The 25,025-nt window shown below is 40.9% G+C and overlaps 1 protein-coding gene across 4 annotated transcripts in view; it reads right to left on the bottom strand.

The window, feature by feature from the left end:
* LOC139727338 (MAP kinase-interacting serine/threonine-protein kinase 1-like) overlaps nucleotides 1–23,104 on the bottom strand; it is a 29,356-nt gene extending 6,252 nt beyond the window's left edge. Inside the window, exons 1-5 of one of the 4 annotated variants that reach the window (XM_071638295.1) lie at nucleotides 22,672–23,104; nucleotides 5,359–5,427; nucleotides 4,254–4,404; nucleotides 3,033–3,161; nucleotides 238–335 (exon numbers count right to left, since the gene is read on the bottom strand). In XM_071638295.1, the coding sequence (XP_071494396.1) occupies nucleotides 238–335; nucleotides 3,033–3,161; nucleotides 4,254–4,404; nucleotides 5,359–5,424 (444 nt within the window). In that variant the 5' untranslated portion in view covers nucleotides 5,425–5,427; nucleotides 22,672–23,104. Of the gene's footprint in view, nucleotides 1–237; nucleotides 336–3,032; nucleotides 3,162–4,253; nucleotides 4,405–5,358; nucleotides 5,428–11,591; nucleotides 11,669–15,293; nucleotides 15,324–17,281; nucleotides 17,408–22,671 lie in introns of those variants that run through there. The other 3 variants (XM_071638297.1, XM_071638298.1, XM_071638296.1) reach the window with 3 other exon arrangements.
* Between the last annotated feature and the right edge of the window lie 1,921 nt (nucleotides 23,105–25,025).

Here is a 25,025-nt window from a genome sequence, read left to right as displayed (position 1 = left end):
GGCATATTGCACTTTAGTCATTGGAAAGAAAGAAGCAGATTAGCGTTGAGACCACTACAGTAAGAAGGGCTTTGTTTGCCCTCTAATGCAGACTTAACCAAGCTTGTAATAATGGTTGAATGCTTAGCTACTCTCATGAGGGGAATTTCCACTACATTACTACAAAGAGAGCAGTTCAGAGAGTTACTGGAAGTCAAGGGACACAGAGGCAGGGGTAGAGACTGAATGTGGTCTCACCTTGACGGCATATTCCTTTCCAGTGGTAAGGTGGTGACATGTCTTGACAGAAGCATAGGACCCAGAACCCAGCACCTCATCGGTAAGCTCATACACATCTGGGAGCAAAGACACAATTGATAAGAAATATAGATAAATAACAAATATACTGTGATGTTTACCACCTATACCTATGCATAAAAACCTAAATTATCATGTACCATTTCATGGAGTTGTGTAAATGCCCTCTTTTAAGTAACTCTTTAATATGTAAATTACATTTTTCCCCCTTACCTTTCCTTTTATAGTCTTACACAAATATGCAACTTTCTGGAAGAAAAATATCTTACAGGGTACATATGGAAGTCTTACTTCCACAATTCATATTCAGAGGAAATACTCATTTTTCTCAAAAATGTGATGGCAAAATATTCCTGAGTCTCTGTCTCAATTTTCTTTTCATGTCTCATTTGATGGCAATACCAAGCATCTAATTTGCCTATGAATGACAAAATGTGCATACCAGATAAAGCAATATATCAACGTATGTTCCTATGCTTGCAAACATGCGATTGTATATTAACTGTTGTTGTTGTTGTTTTAAAGAACGAAAGAAGAGAGAGAGAGACAAGAGACCCGCGGGTCTAGCGCTCACCCGAGTATCGCAAGTTCACCTTTCACGCAGTCACTAATCTAAATTATTCACAGCTCTACCAAAATTTGACGAGGCATTCTCAAGTGGAAGATGAAAATGTACAATAAGGGCCCAATTTTTTCAAGATTCCTTAATTTGGGGGAATTGGGGCCCCCTGGGGCCCTCTGGGTGGGGCATGGTGCCCAGTTTGATAAATTGAGATCCTGACCACCTAGGGATGCTACCTGCCAAGTTTGACAAAAATCCATCATGAGGTTTTCAGGAAGAAGATGAAAATGTACAATTCAGGCCTCCATTTGGACCCTTCCAACCACCCCCCCCCCCCCCCCACCCCCAAGAGGGGCACCCCTGGATCTCCTATGAACAAACTTGAAACTACAGTCATTACTGTACTCACTCATAGTATTATCTCAGCTCTATAACTTCTGATTCTAGAGAAGATTTTTAAAGATTCCTTCATTTGGGGGGTTTGGGCCCCCTGGGGGCCCCCTGGGCGGGGCATGGTGCCCATTTTAACAAATTGAGATCCTAACCCCCTAGGGATGCTACCTGCCAAGTTTGGTGAAAATGGGTCATGGGGTTCTCAAGAAGAAGATAAAAATGTACAATTTAGGCCCCATTAGGACCCCTCCTCACCCCCACCCCCCCCCCCCCCCCCCTGGGTCCAAAGGGGGGCACCCCTGATTCTGCCATGAACAAACTTGAAACTACAGTCATCAATGTGCTAACTCATAGTATTAACCTAGCTCTATCACTTCTGGTTCTAGAGAAGAAGATTTTTGCGGATTCCTTAATTTTGGGGGGTTTGGGCCCCCTGGGGGCCCCCTGGGTGGGTCATGGTGCCCATTTTAACAAATGGAGTTCCTAACCCCCTAGGGATGCTACCTGCCAAGTTTGGTGAAAATGGGTCATGGAGTTCTCAAGAAGAAGATGAAAATGTACAATTTAGGCCCCATTAGAACCCTTCCCCACCCCCCTCCCCTGGGTCCCAAGGGGGGCACCCCTGATTCTGCCATGAACAAACTTGAAACTACAGTCATCAATGTACTAACTCATATTATTAACTTAGCTCTATCACTTCTGGTTCTAGAGAAGAAGATTTTTACAGATTCCTTAATTTTTGGGGGTTTGGGCCCCCCTGGGGGCCCCCTGGGTGGGGCATGGTGCCCATTTTAACAAATTGAGTTCCTAACCCCCTAGGGATGCTACCTGCCAAGTTTGATGAAAATCGGTCTTGGGGTTCTCAAGAAGAAGATAAAAATGTACAATTTAGGCCCCATTAGGACCCCTCCTCACCCCCCCCCCCCCCCCCCCCCCCCTGGGTCCAAAGGGGGGCACCCCTGATTCTGCCATGAACAAACTTGAAACTACAGTCATCAATGTGCTAACTCATAGTATTAACCTAGCTCTATCACTTCTGGTTCTAGAGAAGAAGATTTTTGCGGATTCCTTAATTTTGGGGGGTTTGGGCCCCCTGGGGGCCCCCTGGGTGGGTCATGGTGCCCATTTTAACAAATGGAGTTCCTAACCCCCTAGGGATGCTACTTGCCAAGTTTGGTGAAAATGGGTCATGGAGTTCTCAAGAAGAAGATGAAAATGTACAATTTAGGCCCCATTAGAACCCTTCCCCACCCCCCTCCCCTGGGTCCCAAGGGGGGCACCCCTGACTCTGCCATGAACAAACTTGAAACTACAGTCATCAATGTACTAACTCATATTATTAACTTAGCTCTATCACTTCTGGTTCTAGAGAAGAAGATTTTTACAGATTCCTTAATTTTGGGGGGTTTGGGCCCCCCTGGGGGCCCCCTGGGTGGGGCATGGTGCCCATTTTAACAAATTGAGTTCCTAACCCCCTAGGGATGCTACCTGCCAAGTTTGATGAAAATCGGTCTTGGGGTTTTCAAGAAGAAGATGAAAATGTAAAAAGTTTACGCACGACGCACGACGGACGACGCACGACGGACGACGGACGACGGACGACGGACGACGGACGACGCACGACGCACGACGGACGCCGGACGAAGGGCGATCGCAATAGCTCACTTGAGCCTTTGGCTCAGGTGAGCTAAAAATGGGGCCCTATACAATATTAATTGTATGTCTGATAGAGAAAGCACTGAAAGCATAAGTCAGGTTTCATCATCAATGGGTCACCTACCTTGAAACTTGTTTGGCACAATCCCCGAGGTCCTCTTCTTCTTCTTCCTCCTTTTCCTCCGATTTTCCTCGAGACCGTTGTGCAAGCCCTCCTCCACGGAAGACACGCTCATCATCATGTCCATTTGTTCTGTGCAAAGCAAACAGAGAATGCAAGACCCAGGTAAACGTAATTCACTGTTTCATATGTACAGATGAACGTATGTCAATCATGCTAGTCACTAGGGCGACATGGCAGCCACAGCATTATACCAAATGGGAGGGCCTTTCCTTATACATGCCATGGTGGCTTCATTTTTGGGGTAAGACAGCCAGGATTTGGACAGGACATTATCTGACCATAAAAGCAAAAAAGACATTTTCATCAAAATTTCAGACACACAGTCTTGTTGCCCCAGCGACGATATGGCATCTTCTTTATTCTCTTCACAATAGACATTGCGCATATTGCGCTACGATATTGCACAGATCCTGCTCTCTCTGACAGAAACACACACAGGAATATCACAACCTTAACTTTACTCAGAAACAATCAATGCAATGGGGACCTCTGGAATTTCCCTCAGTACGATTCCTTTGGGAACTGAAGATGATTGATTAAACTTCAAACAGATAAGAAATGCCAATTCCATCAATTCAGTTTCAGAAATAACCCACATCCAAAGCCATTAACTATGCTTTCATCTAGTGCCATCCCTTTTTCAATCTCTCTTCGTCTGTCTGTCTGTCTGTCTCTTTTTCTCCCTCTAGCAGTGTACCTCAATTGCGGTTGCAGCATGGTTGGGCAATCAGTACAAAGCAGTGATATTTATTTATACATTGTGCAATGTCTCTTGTGGTAAATACCCTAACAATGACTCGAGGCCCTCGCATACCTTCGGTGTCAATATAGCAGAACGTACAGCTGTCGCCCCCATTGCTAAAGCCAGAGAGAGTGATGTCACTCAGCTACAGGTATTATTGGATATCAAATCTTAATCTATGCGGCTTTGTAAAAGGCTCCACTTTCATCAGTTCTATGTCATGCCGAAGTCCTACATCAAAAATATTGGTGATGACAAATGAAATTGAGATTATTGAAGCCCAGTCATGACAGCAGCCAGATACAAAAGGCAACATGCTCTTCGACAGTCCAGTTGTATTGACTTGCAAACATATTATAACAGGATGTCAATCGCCATGAAAACAGAATTGGCGAGTTAAACAGGAAATGCAAACTCACCGGTGAGGGCACCCATCATACAAGAATCGTCAGTGAGGTTGTTGTTGGCATAGTTCTCAGCGGTCGCCTTGCAGTCCGGCATGGTCACCGCGGCTGTCGCCGGCGGACGCTGAGAGACCATCAAGTTATCACCTGTGGGCATCGTGATTATCTGGAAAGCGGAAGACAAAAAGAGCAGGAATGTGAGGATGTAAACCTGACCTCATTCAATCGCAGACAGAGCGAGATAAATCAGAGCAAACACCTACTTGATAATGCTGCGCCACCTATGTACACAGCAACCATTCATAAGGGCAATTTTTTTTTTTTTTTGATATGTGAAACATGAACTACTTATGCATCAGCAATACACTACAGACAGTCACACAAAGTGTTGTTTCATTATATGTTCTCTGTGTAAATCAAGGATTATGGGGACACACTGCCAAAGTAATCAGAACAATCTACTTTTAAACAAACTGTAACAGGGGAAAAAAGCAAAACACCCTGCATTTGGGACTGAGGATCCCCCTTGAAAGTCTGTTTTTAGCCAGATATCTTTCACAAGAGTTTTATGACATGTGCAATCAATAATTGCTTGATGATCCCCGCCCACAAGCATACATTTGCAAACACTGTGAATACAAGGATAATGACATCACATTGGGATATACAATGTACACTAACCTTTTTGGACGTTTGTGGTATCAAAGATCAGGATGTTACATTTCCGCATGCAAGGACTTTTCAAAGATAAGTTGCCTGTGTAATTTATCAATGAGGTTTGCCAGTGAAACCTTCCCTCATCCCCAAGAAAGCATCTGATTTTGTATACTTTTTCTTCTTCTTTTATTCTCAGAACAAACCTTCTACGCACATACCACCCACACCAGCTATTGACAGCTTGTGGCAAGTCGGCCAATTCATGACTGATAACTCTCAGCCTTTTCTGGAGTGCCTTGAAAAGAAAATCTCTTCATTCCATAATACAGCCATTGCGTGCCATTACGTTGTTCTGACACAATTTTGTTCCCTTCCACCACGTTTGACACAAAATAATTGAGGGAGAGTGCAGTCAATACTGGGCAAAATGTCATCATGACCATTTTTAAGATCTGCCATTTACCTGTGTCGTTTCCTGGCTCTGGGTAGAATCCTGAGGGTAAGTAGTCGGGAACACAAAGGTACGCATTACCTGCAGTCAGCAAGAAAAAAGGGAAATAGTCGTTGAGTAGATTCTGGGAAATACAAAAAATGGCAAAACACACTTCCTGAGCTTTGAAAATACATCAAGCTGCTCACATAATTTTCTCCCAGTTCACCCCCCCTTCCACATCTCAGCACTTTCTTATCATGCACTCTCACATTTACACAGAGTAACCGTTTTCTCCATAAAGATTTTTTAAAAAGAAATGTAGCTGGTACAATTACACTACAATTTACATAAAAATGTTCATATCTGCTCCTGTCTGTTTCATCAGAACCAAAGACATCATACTCTAGGTATAAGTGAAATCATGATTGTAAAACCTAGACCACCCGTAATACAGACTTTACATATTGGTTTTTGTGCAACACATGACACAACAAAGTACAGAGCTTGGTACAAAGACTATCTTTCCATAGTAAGCCTTCCCTTCTCAACCCTGGGAATCGCATCACCCTTCCTCTCCAGAGGGAAGAAGGAATTTGATTCCGGAGGAGTCCGCCCCTGTAAGCAGTATGTGCCCGGCGAGCCCATCAAGAATTCACAGAAATGTGAACCAGCCATGAACTCTAAGGGCAAGGGTTGGGGGGGGGGGGGGGGTGGTGTTGGGGGAAGGTGTAACTCCGACAAGGAATTCTTAGGTGTCATGAGCCAAATGAGAGCCATTACACAGGCAGAGGATTTGGGTACTTTCACCTTTATCTGTCTGGATAGACAAAGCCAGCAAACCTATGGTACCGTAGAAAGGAAATTCCTGGTGGTAAGGAAACTCCCCTTGGGGAGACAACTGAAAGGTAGTGACCCTGCCACACAGCAGGAAACTTGTGAACTTGTGACATCCCGTTTGTGAGAAGTGCGTCAATCAAGGATGAGGAACACACACATTCTCACACGTGTGTCTCGAATATCATGAAAAGCTACACAGCACAAGACCAAATGAACACTGAAAATAATGAATTAAATAGCAAAGAATGACAAGATATCTATACATGTTCTACATGAAGCTAAAAGGAATTTGTCACTGCATGTAGATCTAAAAAGAAGAAGAAGAAGAAGAAGAAGAAGAAGAAGAAGAAGAAGAAGAAGAAGAAGAAGAAGAAGAAGAAGAAGAAAATGTGACAATCACACTCTAGCCAAGGCATAAGACTACAGTAGATGCACTTCAGTCTCTTCAGTCGCAATTCCCATCACATGGTGTACACGAAGGCCTACTGGTACATGAATAAGATGCTGAGGCATACTTATACTAAGATCTATCAAAACACTCTGCAGAAACTTTACCAACCCCCCCCCCCCCCAAAAAAAAGAAATAATAATAATAATTATAATAATAATAATAAAAAATAAAAATAAATAAATAAATAAATAAACAAATAGAATATATCAAATACAAAGACAACCACACGCAAAAACATATCAGAATACCTTTATGTATTCATCCCTTCTTCGATTTTCAATAAGGTCACTAAACCACACTGACACTGATAGAATAACAGGGCCTCCATTGGACATACCACCTCCTCTTGACAGATGTTGGGGTATCATGTCAGATAGAGAAAAGCTGACCTATGACCTACATAGCGCTTATCCTGAGCTTTTCACATGGGATACCTTACCAGGATTGACACTGGAAAGCATTGTTGACAGGCTGACCGGGTTTAGGAAGGGCCATGACCTGGCCTCTAAACAGGCAGGACAAGTGATGGGAGTGACCCACTTGTACAAGGATATAATAATACACTAGGGAAATACAAGCCCAATATCTAAACAAACATCTGGCAATGGGAGTCTAACTTCACAGAAGTTGCATGTCATAATCACACAAGACTGAATTCAAAGAAAAAGGAAACAGATCCAGCTATCCAGCTGCAATAGCTCTTTACTCATATATCAGAGATATTCACAGACTTCTTTCTGACTATTACAGGCCTCTGACTTCATAACCCTAAAGCTTGTCTTTCATGAAAGAGTGCTTGCCAATAAACTGGTTAAGACATCAGAAAGGATAGTTGAACCTCTCTTATCCGGCCTCCCTTTATCCGGATCTCTCTATTATACGGACGCAATCTCGCCGTGATTTTTTTTTTTTTAACGGGAGGAAAGGGGGATTCCCAACTCCTTGAGAACTCCTACACAAACACACATCATTACATATTACTTCCAACATGATTAACATACATTAAATCAAATTTCCTTCCAAATTGCTTACCTTCAGTCATTTTAACATCCCCAAACATCCCCAAATGTAACAATGAAAAGGTTGCAGTATACACATTACTTCATGCGGTACTACAATGGGCTACATCAGTACATGTGTATGTATATGTACATGTATAAAGTATTGAGTCTCCCGTATCCGGCCAAATCCCTTATCCGGATGAGCCCCGGTCCCGACTTGTCCGGATACGAGAGGTTCAACTGTAATAACTTTGTCGCCCATTTGACAAATTCCCGTCATGTACTGAACTATGACGTAGGGAAATTCCCTTCTTTGTCAGTGTAAACAGAGCCTTTCATACATGTATTTTCATGGGTGGAGATGACAAATTTCAAATCTTCCTGGTTCCTTGTCAAAGAAGAGACAGCATAATATTTTATTTAATTAGAATTTCTCATTGCTGGGAGTTTCCTGAAGGAAGATTCTGAGTGCTCCTTCAAAAGGAATATTCTAGCCATACTGTACAAAGAGTGCAGGCCTAATGTGTACAAGGCTTCACAGAAGAAGGCCACTAGCATGATCATCTTCCTTCTGAACACAAAACAAATGGGTGTAAAACGTGATAACGAATATTTGCTCATGTGATAGCGGAAGCCAAGTGGGCAGTTTATTGCGGTCACTGTGGTCACTGGATCAAGGTCCCATTGCACTGATTTAATTCATGAATCACATCCACAGAACAGTAATCAAAACAAACAACAACAAGCCACATGTGGCGTCTCTTTCCCATTGCCATTCATTACAGACAGGTGTAATGCAAAGATATCAACTGGAAAACATCGATCACACCACGAGTGTAACTAGTTCTTTGAGTTGCTTCTTTGAAAGTCAAAGTACAAAGTGTACCTTGGATTACCATGGGGACACAAAGTGCTTTAACATATTGAAGAAGCATGTAAAGTTCTGATTATGGTGCACTTGCTTTCACTGTCATGTCAATTGCATGTAATATCGGCTATTATCATTAAAAGTCACTACTAACTCATTGCTTAGACCGTTTAGGATTGTCCTGCTGCAGGGGGTACTTGTGTGGGATCTGACAGACTGAGTTCAGATGCAAATTAATATTCCCTTAACCCCTTGAAGACTACTGAGTCCTGATTATACTCGGGCAGGTGTCTATGGGAAACATGTGTAAAAGCGAATCCGCTTGTCCTCAACGGATTATAAAAGAGACTTGAGTTTAAATGGCAGGGGTGCCACCAGTAGTCCTCAGCATATCAGAAAAGTTCGGGGAGGCAAGTAGGTGCTATTGTCCCTCACTCCCAACCAACCCCCCACCCCCACTCCAATAAAAGGAGATCTATATCGTAGAAGCCCAGATCTTAAAATCAATACATCGACAAGGCCACTATCCCATTATATGCCACTGTCCTTTACACATACAGTACAGTATAAACCTTTCTCTATTATGTACAGTAAGATGGAGCTTTGCCAACTTGTGAGTATCAATGCATTGCAAATGCCCTGCCAAGAAACTATGCCAAGGTTCTGCCCTCCCATCAAAAGTCCGTGTGAATCCTGTTTCAAACAACATTTTGACGGGACATCCTTTGTCAATTAGTTTGAAAATTTGTAGTCCCTTCTCTAGGATTTGCTTCTTTGCCCAATACTTGCATAAAGTTCATTTTATTTTGTTGTTTATACCAGGGAATGAAGTCTGCAAAGAAAACACACTCTGCACTGTATGTAGGCCTATCACAATTCATGCATACCCCTTCCGATCTGGTAAACAGTTGCCTTGCGCAGCTACGGTATTGCAATACACAATTGCAACATCTGAACACTGCCTGCAATAGTTATTGGTCTGCAATGCATGACTGATCAGTTGCCCATGCATTGTGTGTGTGTGCATGTGTGTGTGTGTGTTTCTGATCATGTGACATTTCCCAGTGGGCCTCTTGCCTCTCATAACAATGGAAGGAATGATGCAACCTTAGGCAGAGGGGACAGTGCTCTTGCATGTAAATTGTACCCTGTAGCTGTACAACACAATAACCCATCACAAACTATGCAAACAAACATCACATGACTGGATGAATGCACCAGCCAATGAATGGTAGTGTGTACACATTCTATGTATATCAATGAGGATGTACTATGCACTCATGCAACAATACATCAAAATTCCCCACATTCCACTATCCTATGAAATCACAATTGTGAACATCTATCACTCGATGTTTACATGCTCACCGACACTAGGCATAGCGAGTACTACAGCTACCAGCCAAATGTATTTCAGCTATTAAACCCTGCTACTCTTGCACACACATGTAGGCCTACATCATTATTTTTGTTTAAATCAGAGATTTTAAGAGAAATACTTTTTCAAGATGTAATTAACTAAGACAAACAAACAGCAAGTTTGAACTTTTTCCAATAAAAATGAAACTATCTATGTCATCATTTTTTTTTAGGGGAAAGAAGAACACAAGAGGAATATTTTGTAAAAGGCTATAGGCCCTACTGTATTTCCTTTTCCATATTGTTATTATTGGAGAGAAAACTAGACATCACATACTGATTCCCACAGTGTGTACTGTAATCTATGTTTAATTCAGAATTACACTGTCAAGTTATCACATCTGAGAATATTATCATCATCCCAAAAGTATGCAGATGTTGGTTTTGTGGGGCACGTGTTTGAGCACTTCAAGAACTGCTGTATGAACTCGGTCATTGTGGGCACATCCTAGCTGAACCGAAAGGCCAATCACTGTCACATCCTGTGTTCTGCCTAGTCCACACATCGCGTGATATGATCTGACCAAATACGGATCTACACTGTACACTATGAGCATACAGTTCATTCACCAGCCTGCCCACTTCACTATTCAGATAGTGCACTATTTGCACATGTGCTGCAGCTTGATGGAGTGGGCGCAGCCACAGATCTCAAGTCATGTCACACACATGGTACATTACTGTCACAGTATTACTAGTAAACTGCCACCACATGTACAAACTTCTGCAAACAGATCAATATTCATGAGGTTACAAGGTCCTTAACTATCATTTTGTAATGACTGATCATAGATTTATCCTCCCACAGTGGCATAAAAAGGTTAACATCATCTTCTCCAATACCATCATCATCATCAGCAGCAGCAGCATCATCATCATACAAGTGTATGTGTCTGATTCAAATGTATCATCATCACAGGATTACACTTACAATAATTGCACAATTCCTTCATGAAACAGAGATTTACATCAATCATGGTATACATGTGCCTAAAGTTAAAGGGGATATGGATGAAAAAAAGAATTAAGCAGATGTGAATCTTTTCCACGCTATACCTGTAAACAACAAATTTCCTGCTTGTATATTAAAGGGGAAGGCTAGTAACTGATCAGTGGGAATCAGTGGAAATGCTGGGAGATGATTGTTCCAATCCTTATGGAATTCATTCAAGAGTTCATTGTGTATCTATTGTTGTGTGAAAATGATTTGCTTCAGAATGGTCTCATATTCAAGTAATGTGCAGTTTAATGCTTCCAGGTTAGCGTCCCTGGTCAGTGACGGGGCATTAATCTGCACATTACTTGAATATGAGACCGTTCTGAAGCAAATCATTTTCACACAACAATAGATATACAATGAACTCTTGAATGAATCCCATAAGGATTGGAACAATCATCTCCCAGCATTTCCACTGACTCCCACTGATCAGTTACTAGCCTTCCCCTTTAAGTACATCTTCCTTTTATGTACATCCATTCACATTATTGAAAGATCAGCGACAATAACATTAACACTCCCAAAATGTGTTTTAACCCCATGAAAGACAGTCATACATCACAGAAGATACTTGCTGCACCCACAGAAGATATTACTCTACAACAAAGCCTTCAGGAAAATCCAAAAAATAATAATTTTCTATCAATTTACTTCTCATGAGTAATACACTCGTATGATAGTAAAGATTACCTTGGCTTGCTGAAGCACACAAAGGAGAAGAAATAAGTTGAACACTGAACATTAGCATAGTGAAGATGACAAACGCGTGGAGCTTGGAGTTGTTACTGCTGAGGTGTAGTAAGAATAGACTGATAACTGAAGAGAAGACAGCTTATATACTACCCTATACTGTGCCCTTTCATAAAACAACTCACGTATATCCTGCACACACTGTATGCAATAGTAGAGAAAAGGTCGTCTCAGTGCTGACGTATCCCATGCGTCACTGAGTCACAAATAGGTCCTCCAAATAAGGAAGCGTACTGCTCATATATGGAAGAGACAGTGCCTCTTACAGAGAAAGGCCAATCAACATCCCCCATATAAGGAAGTGGGATTCCCATATAGGGACAGTGGCACTCCATTAGAAGCCACGCGCTGTGATTGGTCAATGTGTTTCCTAGGGCTGATGAAATAATCCTGTGCGGTATGGGCTCACACGGAGCTCACAACAGCTTAGCCTCCACGTAGTTGGAGAATTTTCCGGAAAGGCACTGGGGCCCCAGAACATAATGGGGTGATGTTTTTGTCCAGGGAACGCGGGGCAGGCGAGTCTCGTGATCGCTGGAAAACGTAGCAGGGTTGGCTGGGTGCCACGTAACAACAGGGGTATCATATCAAATTGATCTGATGTAAACACATGAGCATCCACGTAGGACTAAATACTGTAGATCAATCCCATCATGGAGTGGGGCATTTACCAAGCTCCATTGATTGAATGGATAGTGCTTATATTTCAAGTCAATCACCGTACCATCTTTCAAGCAGTTACCACAAAGATTGAGATTTTGATGAAGTTTAACTAAAACAAATCAAATGTCAACAAATCACAAAGTTTCTACTGCATAATCCCCTATATTATATGATGTATTTGGAAAATGGGAAAAGTAAAGACAGTAGCCTTAGGGACTTTGCAAAAAGTGTCTTCCTTGAGTGAAATGATGACAGATCTCAGAAAACGAAGAAAAAACATCCTCTTTCATTTCATACATATTTGTATCAATGATTGATTTATCCTGGCTTTGCTGGAAAGAATCAATTTCCTTGAAGTCAGGAAGAAATCATCTCCACTGAGAAAATGTGAGATTGGCAACATACCCAAAACTCATACTCTAAGCAAACAAGGGGTATTGCTCAAGCAAGATCACTGTTTATACTCACATGACTTCAAAGTCTCTTACCTACAGTACTACAATTCCCTTTTCCCCTCAAGTTTCTTCCTCCTTTTTTATTCACAGACGCAATACTTGCTTTTAATATGGTATTGCTGCAATATCACGTTCTTGCTCGTTTACGGGTACTAGACGGTACGATTGATGTTCCTTTCTTTCTTGGCACATGATAGGAATGCACACGTGATCTCACCAAACTTCAATCTGAGGAACCCCCTCCCCCCCCCCCCCCCCACGACAAAAAAAAAAAGGAAAAAAAACACAAAGAAAAGACACATTTTACGCAGCGGTGGCTCGACTGAGACGAAATTACTGAACTTTACTCACAGAGCCTTGACAGGTCAGTTGGTCTTCCTTTTTTTAATCATTATTTTCAAGTCTTGTCAGCAGAGTAGCTTCCTTACAATTCTACCCCATCCACCCCCCCCCCCCCATCATCTCAGTGAAGGGGGTGATTATTTAAAGGATAAGTTCACCTTCATAGACATGTGGGTTGAGTGAATGCAGATATATTAGTAGAATACATCAGTAAGAGTTTGAGCAAAATCGGACTTTCCGTTAAAAAGTTATGAATTTTTGAAGTTTCTGCTCAGTCACGGCTGGATGAAAAGACTACTATGGCTTGTGATGTCACATGAGTACAACGATATAAAGAAAGAATAAAGAAAATACAACATGTTTCCATTTTTCTCGCATAACAAAAGAACACTCGACTTCTCTCTTTCAGAAGGCAGGGGGAATAATATTACCCTTAACATACGTCAGTAGCAAGTCGAAGAAATGTGCACTTTATTCAAAAAGTAAAGTTTTGTGAAATTCTCTTTTTATTTTCCTTATATAGTTGTACGCATGTGACATCATTCACTGTAGTAGTCTTCTCTTCCAGCAGTGACTGCGTAGATACTTAAAATATTCGTAACTTTTGAACGGATAGTCCAATTTTCCTCAAACTTTCATTGATGTGTTCTACTAATATTGCTGCATTCTCTCAATCCTTATGTATGTGAAGGTGGACTTGTCCTTTAAGAGAAATTCCACATTATATTCAAGTTAACTTTACGGAACTAAATCATATACTCAAAAGAGTGATAGTTTCATTAACATTAGACCCACAAACTAAAGACATTACAAAACTCACAAAAAGTTCCATACATTTTCTCAGTGCAGTGACAAAGGTCACAATCTAAACACGAATTAGAGAAAGATGGTGATAATGCTGTCACCTCTCAAGTACATGTATATAATATCATTTTTGTTGTTGTTTATGAGGACTGTGATGAAGCACCCTATAAAAGTCAGCATTGCCATCTTGCTACATTGAAACTGGAGAAAAGGGAAGATCCTGTGTGGTGAATCATCCGCCTGGCTAATCCCTTTCCCCATCCAGTCTCCAACAGCTGGGCTGTCTAAGTATAGATCTATGCAACCCGTGCAAGGTTCCATGATGTTTCTGAATACTGTATGTCTATGAGCAAGGACAGCAATGACATACTGTGTCTGTATGGAGAAATAACTATCAAAACGAAAATAAATACAGGCAGTATCAAGGTATCAGTACTTTGAGGCCTACATTTAAGCATTATTATCCCTTGGAGAAAGACTACAATGTAAAGTATACACTGATTGATCATTTATAGTAGGCCTATGTATAATATATATTTTTTTTTAATGTTTTGATTTTAACTCCTGTGACATGATTTTTGTGCAAGTGGTATTGTATATCTCCTAGTGTTTTTATTTTGCTGAATGTTTGCAAGCTGGCAGATATTTGCGAAATTTATATCATGGAAAATACTGCCTCCTGTAGCAGAAATGAGCTACAGTATCCCTCATCTCAAAGGTGGAAAACCATCACCAACTTTTCTCCTGAAAAGCTGAAAAGGGATAGCACTTTTATGTGACTTTTTTCATTCCATCACAGTGGTTCTCAATTGCAAATTCAACCACTTGCAAAATTGTCATACAAATTCCTATTCCAGAAATATATGATGTATAGACAGTACTGTAAACATAACTATACTGTACATACATTGTATATGACAGCACCAGAGTTTTGTAAATGCTAAACCAGTAGCTATGATGAACATAAATTTTTAAATGACTTCCAAACTGGGTCATGTTGTCATCTTAGTACACCATCAAAATATGAATCTACAAATAAATAGGCCTAAAAAATAAATATGGCACACTGTGTGTGTGTGTGTGTGGGGGGGGGGGGGGGGGGGGGTTGTTGCTACATGTATCAACACAACGTTACAAAGCTCTTTGATATTACAAGCTGTTCCATGACTGATGAGGTACAATGTATAGTAGCTTGCACAGTATGTGAAGTACAGCATGTATTTTGCTATTATTATGCACACAAATTTGACTGAGGAAACCCAAGGATTTTTACTTTCAATTACACTCAGCATCAAAAGCAAACCAGTACGGTAGATGCATTTGTCACTATTTGCCGATGAATAAATGTACAACATACAAATAGTAACATGCACTATACCTTATCACACAAGCTGCATGTATCCCCAGAACAGACTCATAATGAGACACAGTGTTCCACTTGCCACTCAGTTTAAATGCTTGGCTGAACAATCCTACACACTATCCTGACTTCAGTCAAAACCATTCACAAATCTCTGATTGCACCACTTCTCCATTGTCAATACAAATTAAATTCATGAAAAAAAAAAACAACACAACACTCCAACAACATAGTTCCACTTGCAAATTGCGATTCCATTTCGGGATTTCCCCAACAACTATTGGCTAATACAGGTAGGATACTACAATTTTGTATTTCATATCCACCCATTCATAATCCTGGGAAGTTTTACACAAGCAACTTTTATTGCTGTAGGTTACCAGGAAATAACAAAACATTTCACAGGGCACTCTTCACCTGAGAAAAACAAAAACAAGACAAAACAAAACAAAAAACATTTGAAAGTTTAATTTCTGACATTAAACATCTCTTAGAGGCATATACACATGGAAATATATAATATATAGGGATATACAGTTTTATAAATCCCTAAAAAAAGGATCTACATCCAACACCTTATTTTTAGTACTCATTGTCAGTGATGCTCATGAAAGTTTTTTTTTTCCCCCTGTATCTGACTGTGAGCCCCATATACGCAGGGAAATGCACAAGTTTAGCTACTGGTATTAATTTGATGCTCAAAAATAGCTGACAAACTTGTTCTTTCTGTACTTCCCTGGAAAATCAGTAATCTCCTTACCAGCCCCCCCCCCCCCCCCCCCCTCAAAAAACTAGATAAAAAGACAGGGATCATGCCTTTTCTTTTCTCTTCACTCTAACCTCAGTTTATACTCTGCCTTGTGTGTGCACCCACCATTTGCTCAAAAGACCCTTTTAATCCATAAAGCCCAATGACCTCATACTCTTAGCCATGGACTTGGAATCTCATGGGTGTGCTCAGCAAACAAAGGGATGATGTCAGAGCTGCCACCTGGTATGTTGGACCCTGCTTTTGTCAGTGAGTAAGAACAAACACAAGGGTTCCATGAGTGCTACTATTCCCTGAAAAATAACAATAGGCTCCCAGAGAGCCTATTTCTGCAGGGAACAGACTTTTTACTCAACTTCAAACATGCTTACTACACTAGCACTGGGTTTACTAAGCCAATCAGGAAAAAAGAACAAAAGGCTGTTACATAATAGGGTGCCTTTCAACTGTTCCCAGTGCACTGAAATATAACAATGTTGTTCCAGAGTGGGTGGGGGTCCCTGGGATTAGAGCAAATCTTTTTTAAAGGTCCTTGCTCTACCTTAGTACACATTGAAGAGCCTTGTTTCTCTCTTTTTTTTTTTAATTGCCTGTAACATCTTGTCAGAACTTGCCTGTTCTTGACTCTCAAAGAACTGGAATTGAACACCCCATCCCATCAGATAAACACATCTGCTCACATACACAAATGTACAGCAAATGAAAGATCAAAATCCAAAATATTCCACAATGAATTGAGGAGAGGGAAAGAGAAATTGGTGGTTTGTATAGGGACATGTGATACCTAATGACTAGCATAAAAAATGCTAGAATTCCCATTCAGGCCTTATTGACAATTTTGGTACAAAAAGTCTGAACTCACAGAATTATTATTTTGTTGTTGTTGTTGTTTTATGGGAAAATATAAGAAAGAAAAATGGGGCCCTATTAAAAGGACTTTTTTTTTGCTATTCTTAAAGTGCATAAAAAGTATGAAGTGTGGTAATCAAGGATGACCATGATTAACATACCACATACTGAACCTAATTTGATAATTTGAGAATTTAGTTTCTACAATTTGGGTCAACTCAAAACAGCAGGTAACAATTACAAATTAATAGAAACTATAAGGTGGATTAGAAACTGCACTTCAGCAGCAAAATTGAACATTCTCTTGTGGAAGAAATACTGTACCTGCACACAAGAACAAGCCCTGTCCCCATTCATTTACTAAGTTCAACAACAGAGAACTGTGTACCTGGATTTCATGGCAGTGAGATCCAAATGGAGAAAAGCAGCAATCTATTAGATCAAACTTCCGTCTCACTCTATGGGACGTGTTATCCAGCTACCAACAGCAGCATCTCACACGTGCTACCAGCTCCAAACCAAAACACAATATGATATCTTCTCCAGCAACTCTTCCGTTTGCTTGCATGATATCACTCAGGGGCGATGGCGATTACAAAAAAATCGATCGGACAGCTAATCACGCAGCCATGTGTGATGTCGCCTCATACACCCAACGACCCTTGCCAACTCATATGGGGGTAAACAAGCAGTCATGTGACAGCTACGCAGTGGGAGAATACCACGAAGCTGAGTTCACACACGGTTATCATGTCCAGTATGGGACAACATCTGTTGTCACCTTGGAACAGGGCAATGATATGAGACCTGGCACTACATTATAGGGTTACCTTGTACTGGGAAATGTTGCCTGTAACCTGCATTGTATGTATCTTCTCTTGGCAATAGGAAGTAACACATCACCTACATGTAGTTCATGCTGTTCATACTTAGCATTTAAACAACTACCGGTATCAATTAATAGCAAGCACTTTGTGTAAATTACCAAAATCAATAGGAAGCCAGTACGTCTCACACTCAGAGCACTATACTGTTCAGTATATATACAACCAAACAAAAATCCTGCTCTTTGAGGCACTAAACAATTTGGCATCAAAACTTGTAGCTTTAAATAAGAATGACACACTTGTTTCATGAAGGCCTACAGCTCTTGCTATTAAAAGAATACCCACTTGAGAGCACTTACAGTGTACTATGACTCAGTGTAGTGCTCTGCAAGCAACTTGACATGATGTCACTTTCTCACTACTACACTGTACTGTATCTGCCACAGTTTTGTTCTCCTAATAACTGTCAGTGTCATTTATTGAAAGATGCTGGAGAACAAATTTTGCACACCAGCACTCCATGTTCTGCATGCCTCCAGTCATTATCTTCCATCAATATCATTGCATATCCTGTTTGTCCACATCACTGGCATTTTGCTGACATTTACAAACAATTCAATTTCACGAATTGGCCCCCAAACAGAGTGGACGTATACTCGCAGTATCAGTTGACACTTTCCATCTAACAAAGGTCAAGTCTAATAATAGTTTCACACAAGCACAGATGCATTGTTGCCTGCCTTCTACTACAGTGTACGTGGTCGACGTCACATGACCAAAGCATTCTGGAAGAGATTCTGCCGAAGTAATTTCATGGACGTGTGAAATCAATGCGTCAATCTTGCCCTATCCGACTGTTCACTCAGCATCCTCATCCCCGGTGACATTGATGACGCGGACCTCAATGGCAGCAGCCCTTCTGCGCATGCCAGAGGGCATGGGGGAGGGAGGGAGGGACAGGATGGATGCATACTGTGAGCACTGCTATCCAATGTAAATACCACAGAACATCAATATACCTCTTGACCTTCACACAAAATCCTGGCTGGATTGACAAGGATCAAGTCAGATGTCTGTCATAGCCAGATATCAAATTTCATACTGCCTTTCTGAACTTAACAGTTTCTCTTGAGCCTTTCCTCAGGACTGATTTTCTACTCCCCCCCCCCTCCCCCTCAAAAAAGAAGAAGAAGAAAATAACATCCAGTCTATAGTACATTCAGTAAAATAGAAGTATATGTTACATATATTCAAAAGCATTGTTTTCGAAAGGAAGTTTCTGCTACAAATTTGTTACATGTTACTGTTCAGTGGAACTGAACACAATGTTATGAGAACTTTTCTGAATTGTGTCTTGTGTCCCACACACTCTTTCTCAGATGTGTGTGTGTAGGCTTATTCATGTCTCAATGTCTGTGTACCCAAGGGACTCAGTTCATTCATGTGGTCACAAATCAAAGTCATGGTTAAAGATTCCGAGTGGCAACTTTGATTCTTGATGACCAGACACTGATCAATAAATCTGTGATCAGAGGTGGTACACTCAGAAAAATGCTACACAAAACACAAAATAAATGTCTATTAAAGTTCTGATCATGCTATTGAAGTAACTTCAAAACACCGGTTCTCCTCCCAAAATACACACATACATGTACTTTGTAAAACCAGACCTATTCGCAGCATGAAACTTTCACGAATTGGAGCTGAAGGCCTTTTTTCACGGCATGAAACTTTTGCAAATTGCTACTGGCATTTAATACCTAGTGTAGACAAACACTTTTGCAAATCTTGGCTCCTCGCGAAAGTTTCATGCACACAAAAATCCCTGGCTTTAAGATGTACACAAACACACAGTAACACATGACCGTGCATCACAAAACAAACAAAAAGTTGCACCCCTTGATTTTATGTGAGGACTCAAAACAGGTGAAATGGGTCAACTCAGTCAATCTTGAGTTTTTCATATTTTCTGAAAGAGCTATCTTTCTTCTACATTATTCTTTAGTTTGGAATCACAACACTAATGGCAAAGTGTGTTTTTTGCAGTTTTTCTACAACCCCTTTTTGGGGAGCGTAGAATGATCAGGTATGTTTTGAGGCCCCTTTTCATTTCCTTGAAGTCCTTTGTACACTCTTCACTTTGAAGTGTAATGACTTTTGAAAGGGTAATGTTACTGCTTTGAAAGTTGGCATTAATGGACAGAACGTGTTAAAAGCCCATGCTGAATTTCAGCTTAATCTGATAATCCCTTCATTGTTTTTGCTTCGATGGTTGACATCCTGTGCTTTGTCCCTTTCATCGCACAGCTAGCGCTCCTTGGTGAAAGAATAAGCGCTTGAATAGACCCTGTACTTCAGACAGAGCCTCTTTTCTCAATTCACACTTTTCCAGAGTGTGCGCTTTCTTTTCAGTATTTAGGCAGGTTTATAGGGGAGTCTACCTGTATCTGAACTGAGTTATACATCATTTTAAAGCTTAGAGTCTGCTCTTTTAGAATCTGCCCTTAACTAAAAATCCATGTTTGGCAACTTTTTGTTGGTTTTGTGATGCAGGGTCACATATGTGGACAGCTTTAACCCTAAGGGGGCAGGTTGAAATCACCTATAGCCAAAAAAGCCTGGCCTGTTTAGGGTTAAACAGTGTTGAGTAAAGAACCCTGGAAGGACTGACCTTTCTATCACCTTTGATATAAAACAGTTAAGACAAGCTTTAATCTACAATATTCACAATCTCCTAACTGTCCAAAGTTTAACAACCCTACACTTAAAGTCAAAGGAGATGTTATCTTTGTAAGTCCACAGTCCTCTTGTCAAAAGTTTGCCTATCAGCAGATTGAGTAGAACAATTGCACATCATTCCAATTTTGAGCTGTCAGTATTGTCAATAAACAGAATTCACCTTTTTTAAGTAACACAGAAAATAATTTCTAATTCCAAGCTGTGAAACAAAAGAGTACATAAATTCACAAAAATTCGTACAAAATCAGACAAGAAAAAGCAAACATGACCACTAGAATACCAAAGTTGATGACTGGTGGGAAGGGGAGGGGGGAATCTCAAACAAGTCGTGACAATTTTTTAAATGATAACTTTCCAAGCTTTGTTTTCCAAATTGCATGAATTTGTGTTCATTTCTTCTCGAAAGAAATCTGTGTTTTTTTCTCTCTCTTTATTAAAAAAATAAATAAAACGATAAGAACCACTCAGGGGTAGAGAAAGTTTATGCCCACTTTAATAAAGTGAAGTTTGACAAGAACACTTGGGGTAATTTACAAGTGTACATTGTATACAGGTACGAAGTAATAATGAAAGTACATGGTGAGTAATACAAACGAAACACCATGGTCACATATCAATAATAAGGCCTTTGGAATTGGCAATAGGACCCAACAATGCTTCCCTTTCAGAAACTTTTCAGTCTTTTAGTTGTTCATTTTCACACACATTTCCACTCAACTTAAGATCTACATTATACAACACTTTGTATGGTCACACACGATACCTACATGTACTGTACTGTAAAATGGCAAACTGGGATACCCATATTGGACTCAAGCCCTACACGTACTACAGTAAGTACAAGCTTGACATTTCTTCTTCCAATTTAGTACAGATTGCCCATTGGCATAACATACAAAGTACTTGTGCTTGTCAAGTGCCCAGATGAATAGTGCAAGTAAACACCTCACTGCAAATTTTACTATTAAACTATGTGCAGCTGAAACTGAAGAGGCATAACATGGCCTACTATAAAACTTGCTGCACCCACCCATGGCTCCATTTGAAGAAAAAAGGGAGGTGCTATTAAACTACTCTACATCCAGTTTGTAGACCTACTGTAGGGTACATGTACTTGGTGGCAGTACATCGTATGATCAAAGTCCAGAAAAAAAAAAGAAGCCTACCAACTGTTAGTAAGACAGTGTCTAAAACTTAGTAAATAGCTATCTACTAATACTATTTGAGTGATATAGACACAGATCGAACATAAAATGGTACAATTCTACAAATGTATGGAAAAATTAAATTGCTCCTGTCAATCAGGGCATAAAAATGGGTAGATGTCTTACACTAGTACTACCAAGTAGAAATCAACTACAGTAAGCCGTCTAGAATCCATCCACTTATTGCTAATCACAAGCCCGCAAATTCTGTTGTCACAACAAATGCATTTATATCACATCATTTCAAACATTGGCACTGTCATTCACAACAGTAAAGTCCCTTAGTAGTAGTACCTCCAAAAATCCATAAAATATCCCAAATTTCGCTGTAAAAAATGCAAAATCAGCACTAGGTGCGGCAGCCTTGCATTTAGCGAACCCGCCGGCGCCCATGTTTCGATGGGTCGCTGTGCATCGGTTGATTAAAACTCGATTGTTGTAAAAAAAAAAAACAGACAGAATTTTGTCTTCTTTTCATCATGGATAGTGGACATGTGTAACAACAAATCACTGTGCAAAGTTGCGACAATTTATATGTCAGATATGAGATGAATAAAAAGTGAACAGGGAGCTTCATGAGTCTCTCTCCCCTGGAGCGTCATGAGGCTCTCCGGAGGCCTCGTGAGGCAGAGGAGTGCTCGTATGGGGGAGCAGGCCTCGTGAGCGGGTTTCCCGGACTGAAATAGCACCATCGTGAATATTCTCATTCAATGAAATTGTAAACAGCCAAAGTAATTTAAAGCAACATCATTCATCTTAATAACATACAATAGGCCCTACTAGCCCGACCAGATGCCGTGACTTCTGTACAGCGACAGGGTTGTGCCTCCTCACCCTCAGCTCAGCTCGGCTCAGAATACAACCTCAGTTTTCTACAGAAACAGCTGATGAGTGATGGCCATCAGATCTGGGGCCTGGGTGACATTCATTGATTTCGGCTAGTTCTACAGACAGGAAGTGCATATTAATACAATTGTACGTGTATTATGATAAATGGAGATACTAACCTAAATACTCTGGAGTTCATTGGAAGTGGTTGGTCGGCTTGGAATGTTCGAGAAGTAGAAAGCAAGGACACTTTCTTAAGAGTTTGGTTGAGATGTAGACGAGGCCGAAATTGACGCATGGATCTACGTTACCCAAAACAGAAGGCAAGCGGCGGCGACAGTCACAGCCGTAGACAACTACTACCGAAGCCGTCGTCATACGCACGCTGAGCGAAGGCAGTATGAAGCGTCAAAGGAGAAAAGGAACCGCTGCAAAAGGGGATATATTGTGGTGCTAACGAGAAATAAACAGACTTGAAATTATCATGACATGACTCTTGAGGTATCTGAGGATGCGTCGGCGTCTTGTCGGCTCAGGACCAGGCTTGAATGGGGCCAAAATAGGCCTTCAAATTCGCATGCCTTTTCGTGGTCCAGGCTCGCCTTCCTCACCCCTGACGTCCGTCCCTTGCGTGTGTGTATGTGTGTGTGTATACGAGGATTGTATGTTTTGAAACACACAACTTGCACCACGCAGTGCGTGCTGCATGCAGCGCAGACGAACCTAGCAGCTACGCGATAATTTTCCAGTTGTTTTCCACTGCACACAACACTCAGTACAAACTACGCATCTATTCACTTCGGCCATCCTGAGGGTTGTTTACAAACAAAAATCCCTTTGACACGTAGCGCGCGTACGCATAACGTGCACGTACATCCATGAGTAGAAAACAGGGTGGGTGCGCGCACGTTTCGTACCGTGCTGAACAGTGCATGCTGGGCTTGGAACGGGAGGCGTTTTTTTTTTAAAGACGGCACAGATTGGGGCATGGCGCGTGTTAGACCTATGGGAAAAACGTTGGGTTAGGGTTTTTGGTTAGGGTTAGGGTTAGGGTTAGGGTTAGGGTTTGATGGTTAGGGTTAGGATTAGGATTAGGGTTAGGTTTAGGGATAGGGTCCCCAATAGATTTTTAGGGTCCCCAATCTGCGCCGTCTAAAAAAAACACGCGAACGGGAGAACAAGCTCGGAAGTCGGAACCGCTCTTTGGTCGGAACCACAACGGCAACAGGTGAATGGTACCAAAGATCGATTTTAGTGTACGAAACTAGTACGATCTTTGATAGTACTACATGCACTTACAATGTCCTACATTTACTCTGAAAAATTTCTGATGACAAAAAAGTGGGTCAAGTACTCAGTAAGTTGTGGTCCGCGAATTAAATATTCGTTGCCTCCGAAAACACACACACAAAAACAAAAGCAAACGCCACAAAAAAACTAAACAAAACCAAACCGAAAAACAAAAACAAAAACAAAAAAATACGAAGAGGCAAAATAACAATACATAACTATATAATAGGCCCCAAATCATATATCATATAGGACCTATATAATATATATAAATATATAGATGTATAAATATATATAGTTATGTATATAAAGATACATATTTTCTTCTAAGGGTGTGGAGAGACACAAGAAAGACTGGCGATAAGACGACAATTCGATGACACCAACTGGTAGTCTTTTCTAATAATAATAATAATGATAATAATAATAACAATAATAATAACAAAAGGATATAGTGGCTACTTGTATGGCGCACAGGTCCACTTTTCAGTGCTCATGGCGCTTTAAAAATTAAAAGATATACATGCTAGGGGGTCTTCTAACTTCCCTGGTTATCATAATGTTGTGATTTTTGAGGTGTTATGAGCGGGTTGTTTTTTTCCCCTAAATAATGGCGAGACAAGCGAATAAAAGAGTTTCTGATGACGTGCGGATACCATGCTCTCATCCCGGGGGAGTGTGTGTGTGGGTTTTTTTTTTCGTTTTTTTTTCCGGTTTTTTTTTCGTTTTTTTTTTTTTTTTTTTTTTTTTTGGGGGGGGGGGGGGGGGGCTCGTCGTTGGTTGGATCACAATGGTCAATGCGCCCTACCCAAGAAGGGAATAATATCTCTGTACTAGATGAGAAACCTCCAAAGTCATGGTTTTCTACAGTGCTTTTGTTTTGTTTTTGTTTTTTTGCCATTCCCTCCCCTTCTTGATACTGGCCAAAGATGTGGATGATCATGATTTATGTGTTATTGCAGGACCTCAACCCACCTCTGCCCTCTGCTCCGCCCGCGAGCCCGGGTATGGAGAGGTGCGTGATGCCTATAAAAATGGTGACTATAGGAACTAATATAGGGGGAGCGCACCGGGCGCCCCGCCCCCTTTATTTTTTTTTTTTTTTTGTAAAACAAAAGAAATAAAAACTCCACGGAAAAAAGAAATGGGGAGGGGTGCGTGCGCCCCCTTTGTAAAGGCGCCCCTCTCTACGGAATTCCTGGATCCGCCACTGGACGATATCCTTGTGACGACGTGCAGATCA

This window comes from Diadema antillarum, unplaced genomic scaffold (genome assembly GCF_040938485.1).
Source record: "Diadema antillarum isolate AM-2024a unplaced genomic scaffold, OU_Dant_1.0 seq00000126_RagTag, whole genome shotgun sequence".
Classification (NCBI taxonomy): domain Eukaryota; kingdom Metazoa; phylum Echinodermata; class Echinoidea; order Diadematoida; family Diadematidae; genus Diadema; species Diadema antillarum.
The sequence above is the reverse complement of the archived record's forward strand: the minus strand, read 5'-3'. Positions and strand labels throughout refer to the sequence as shown.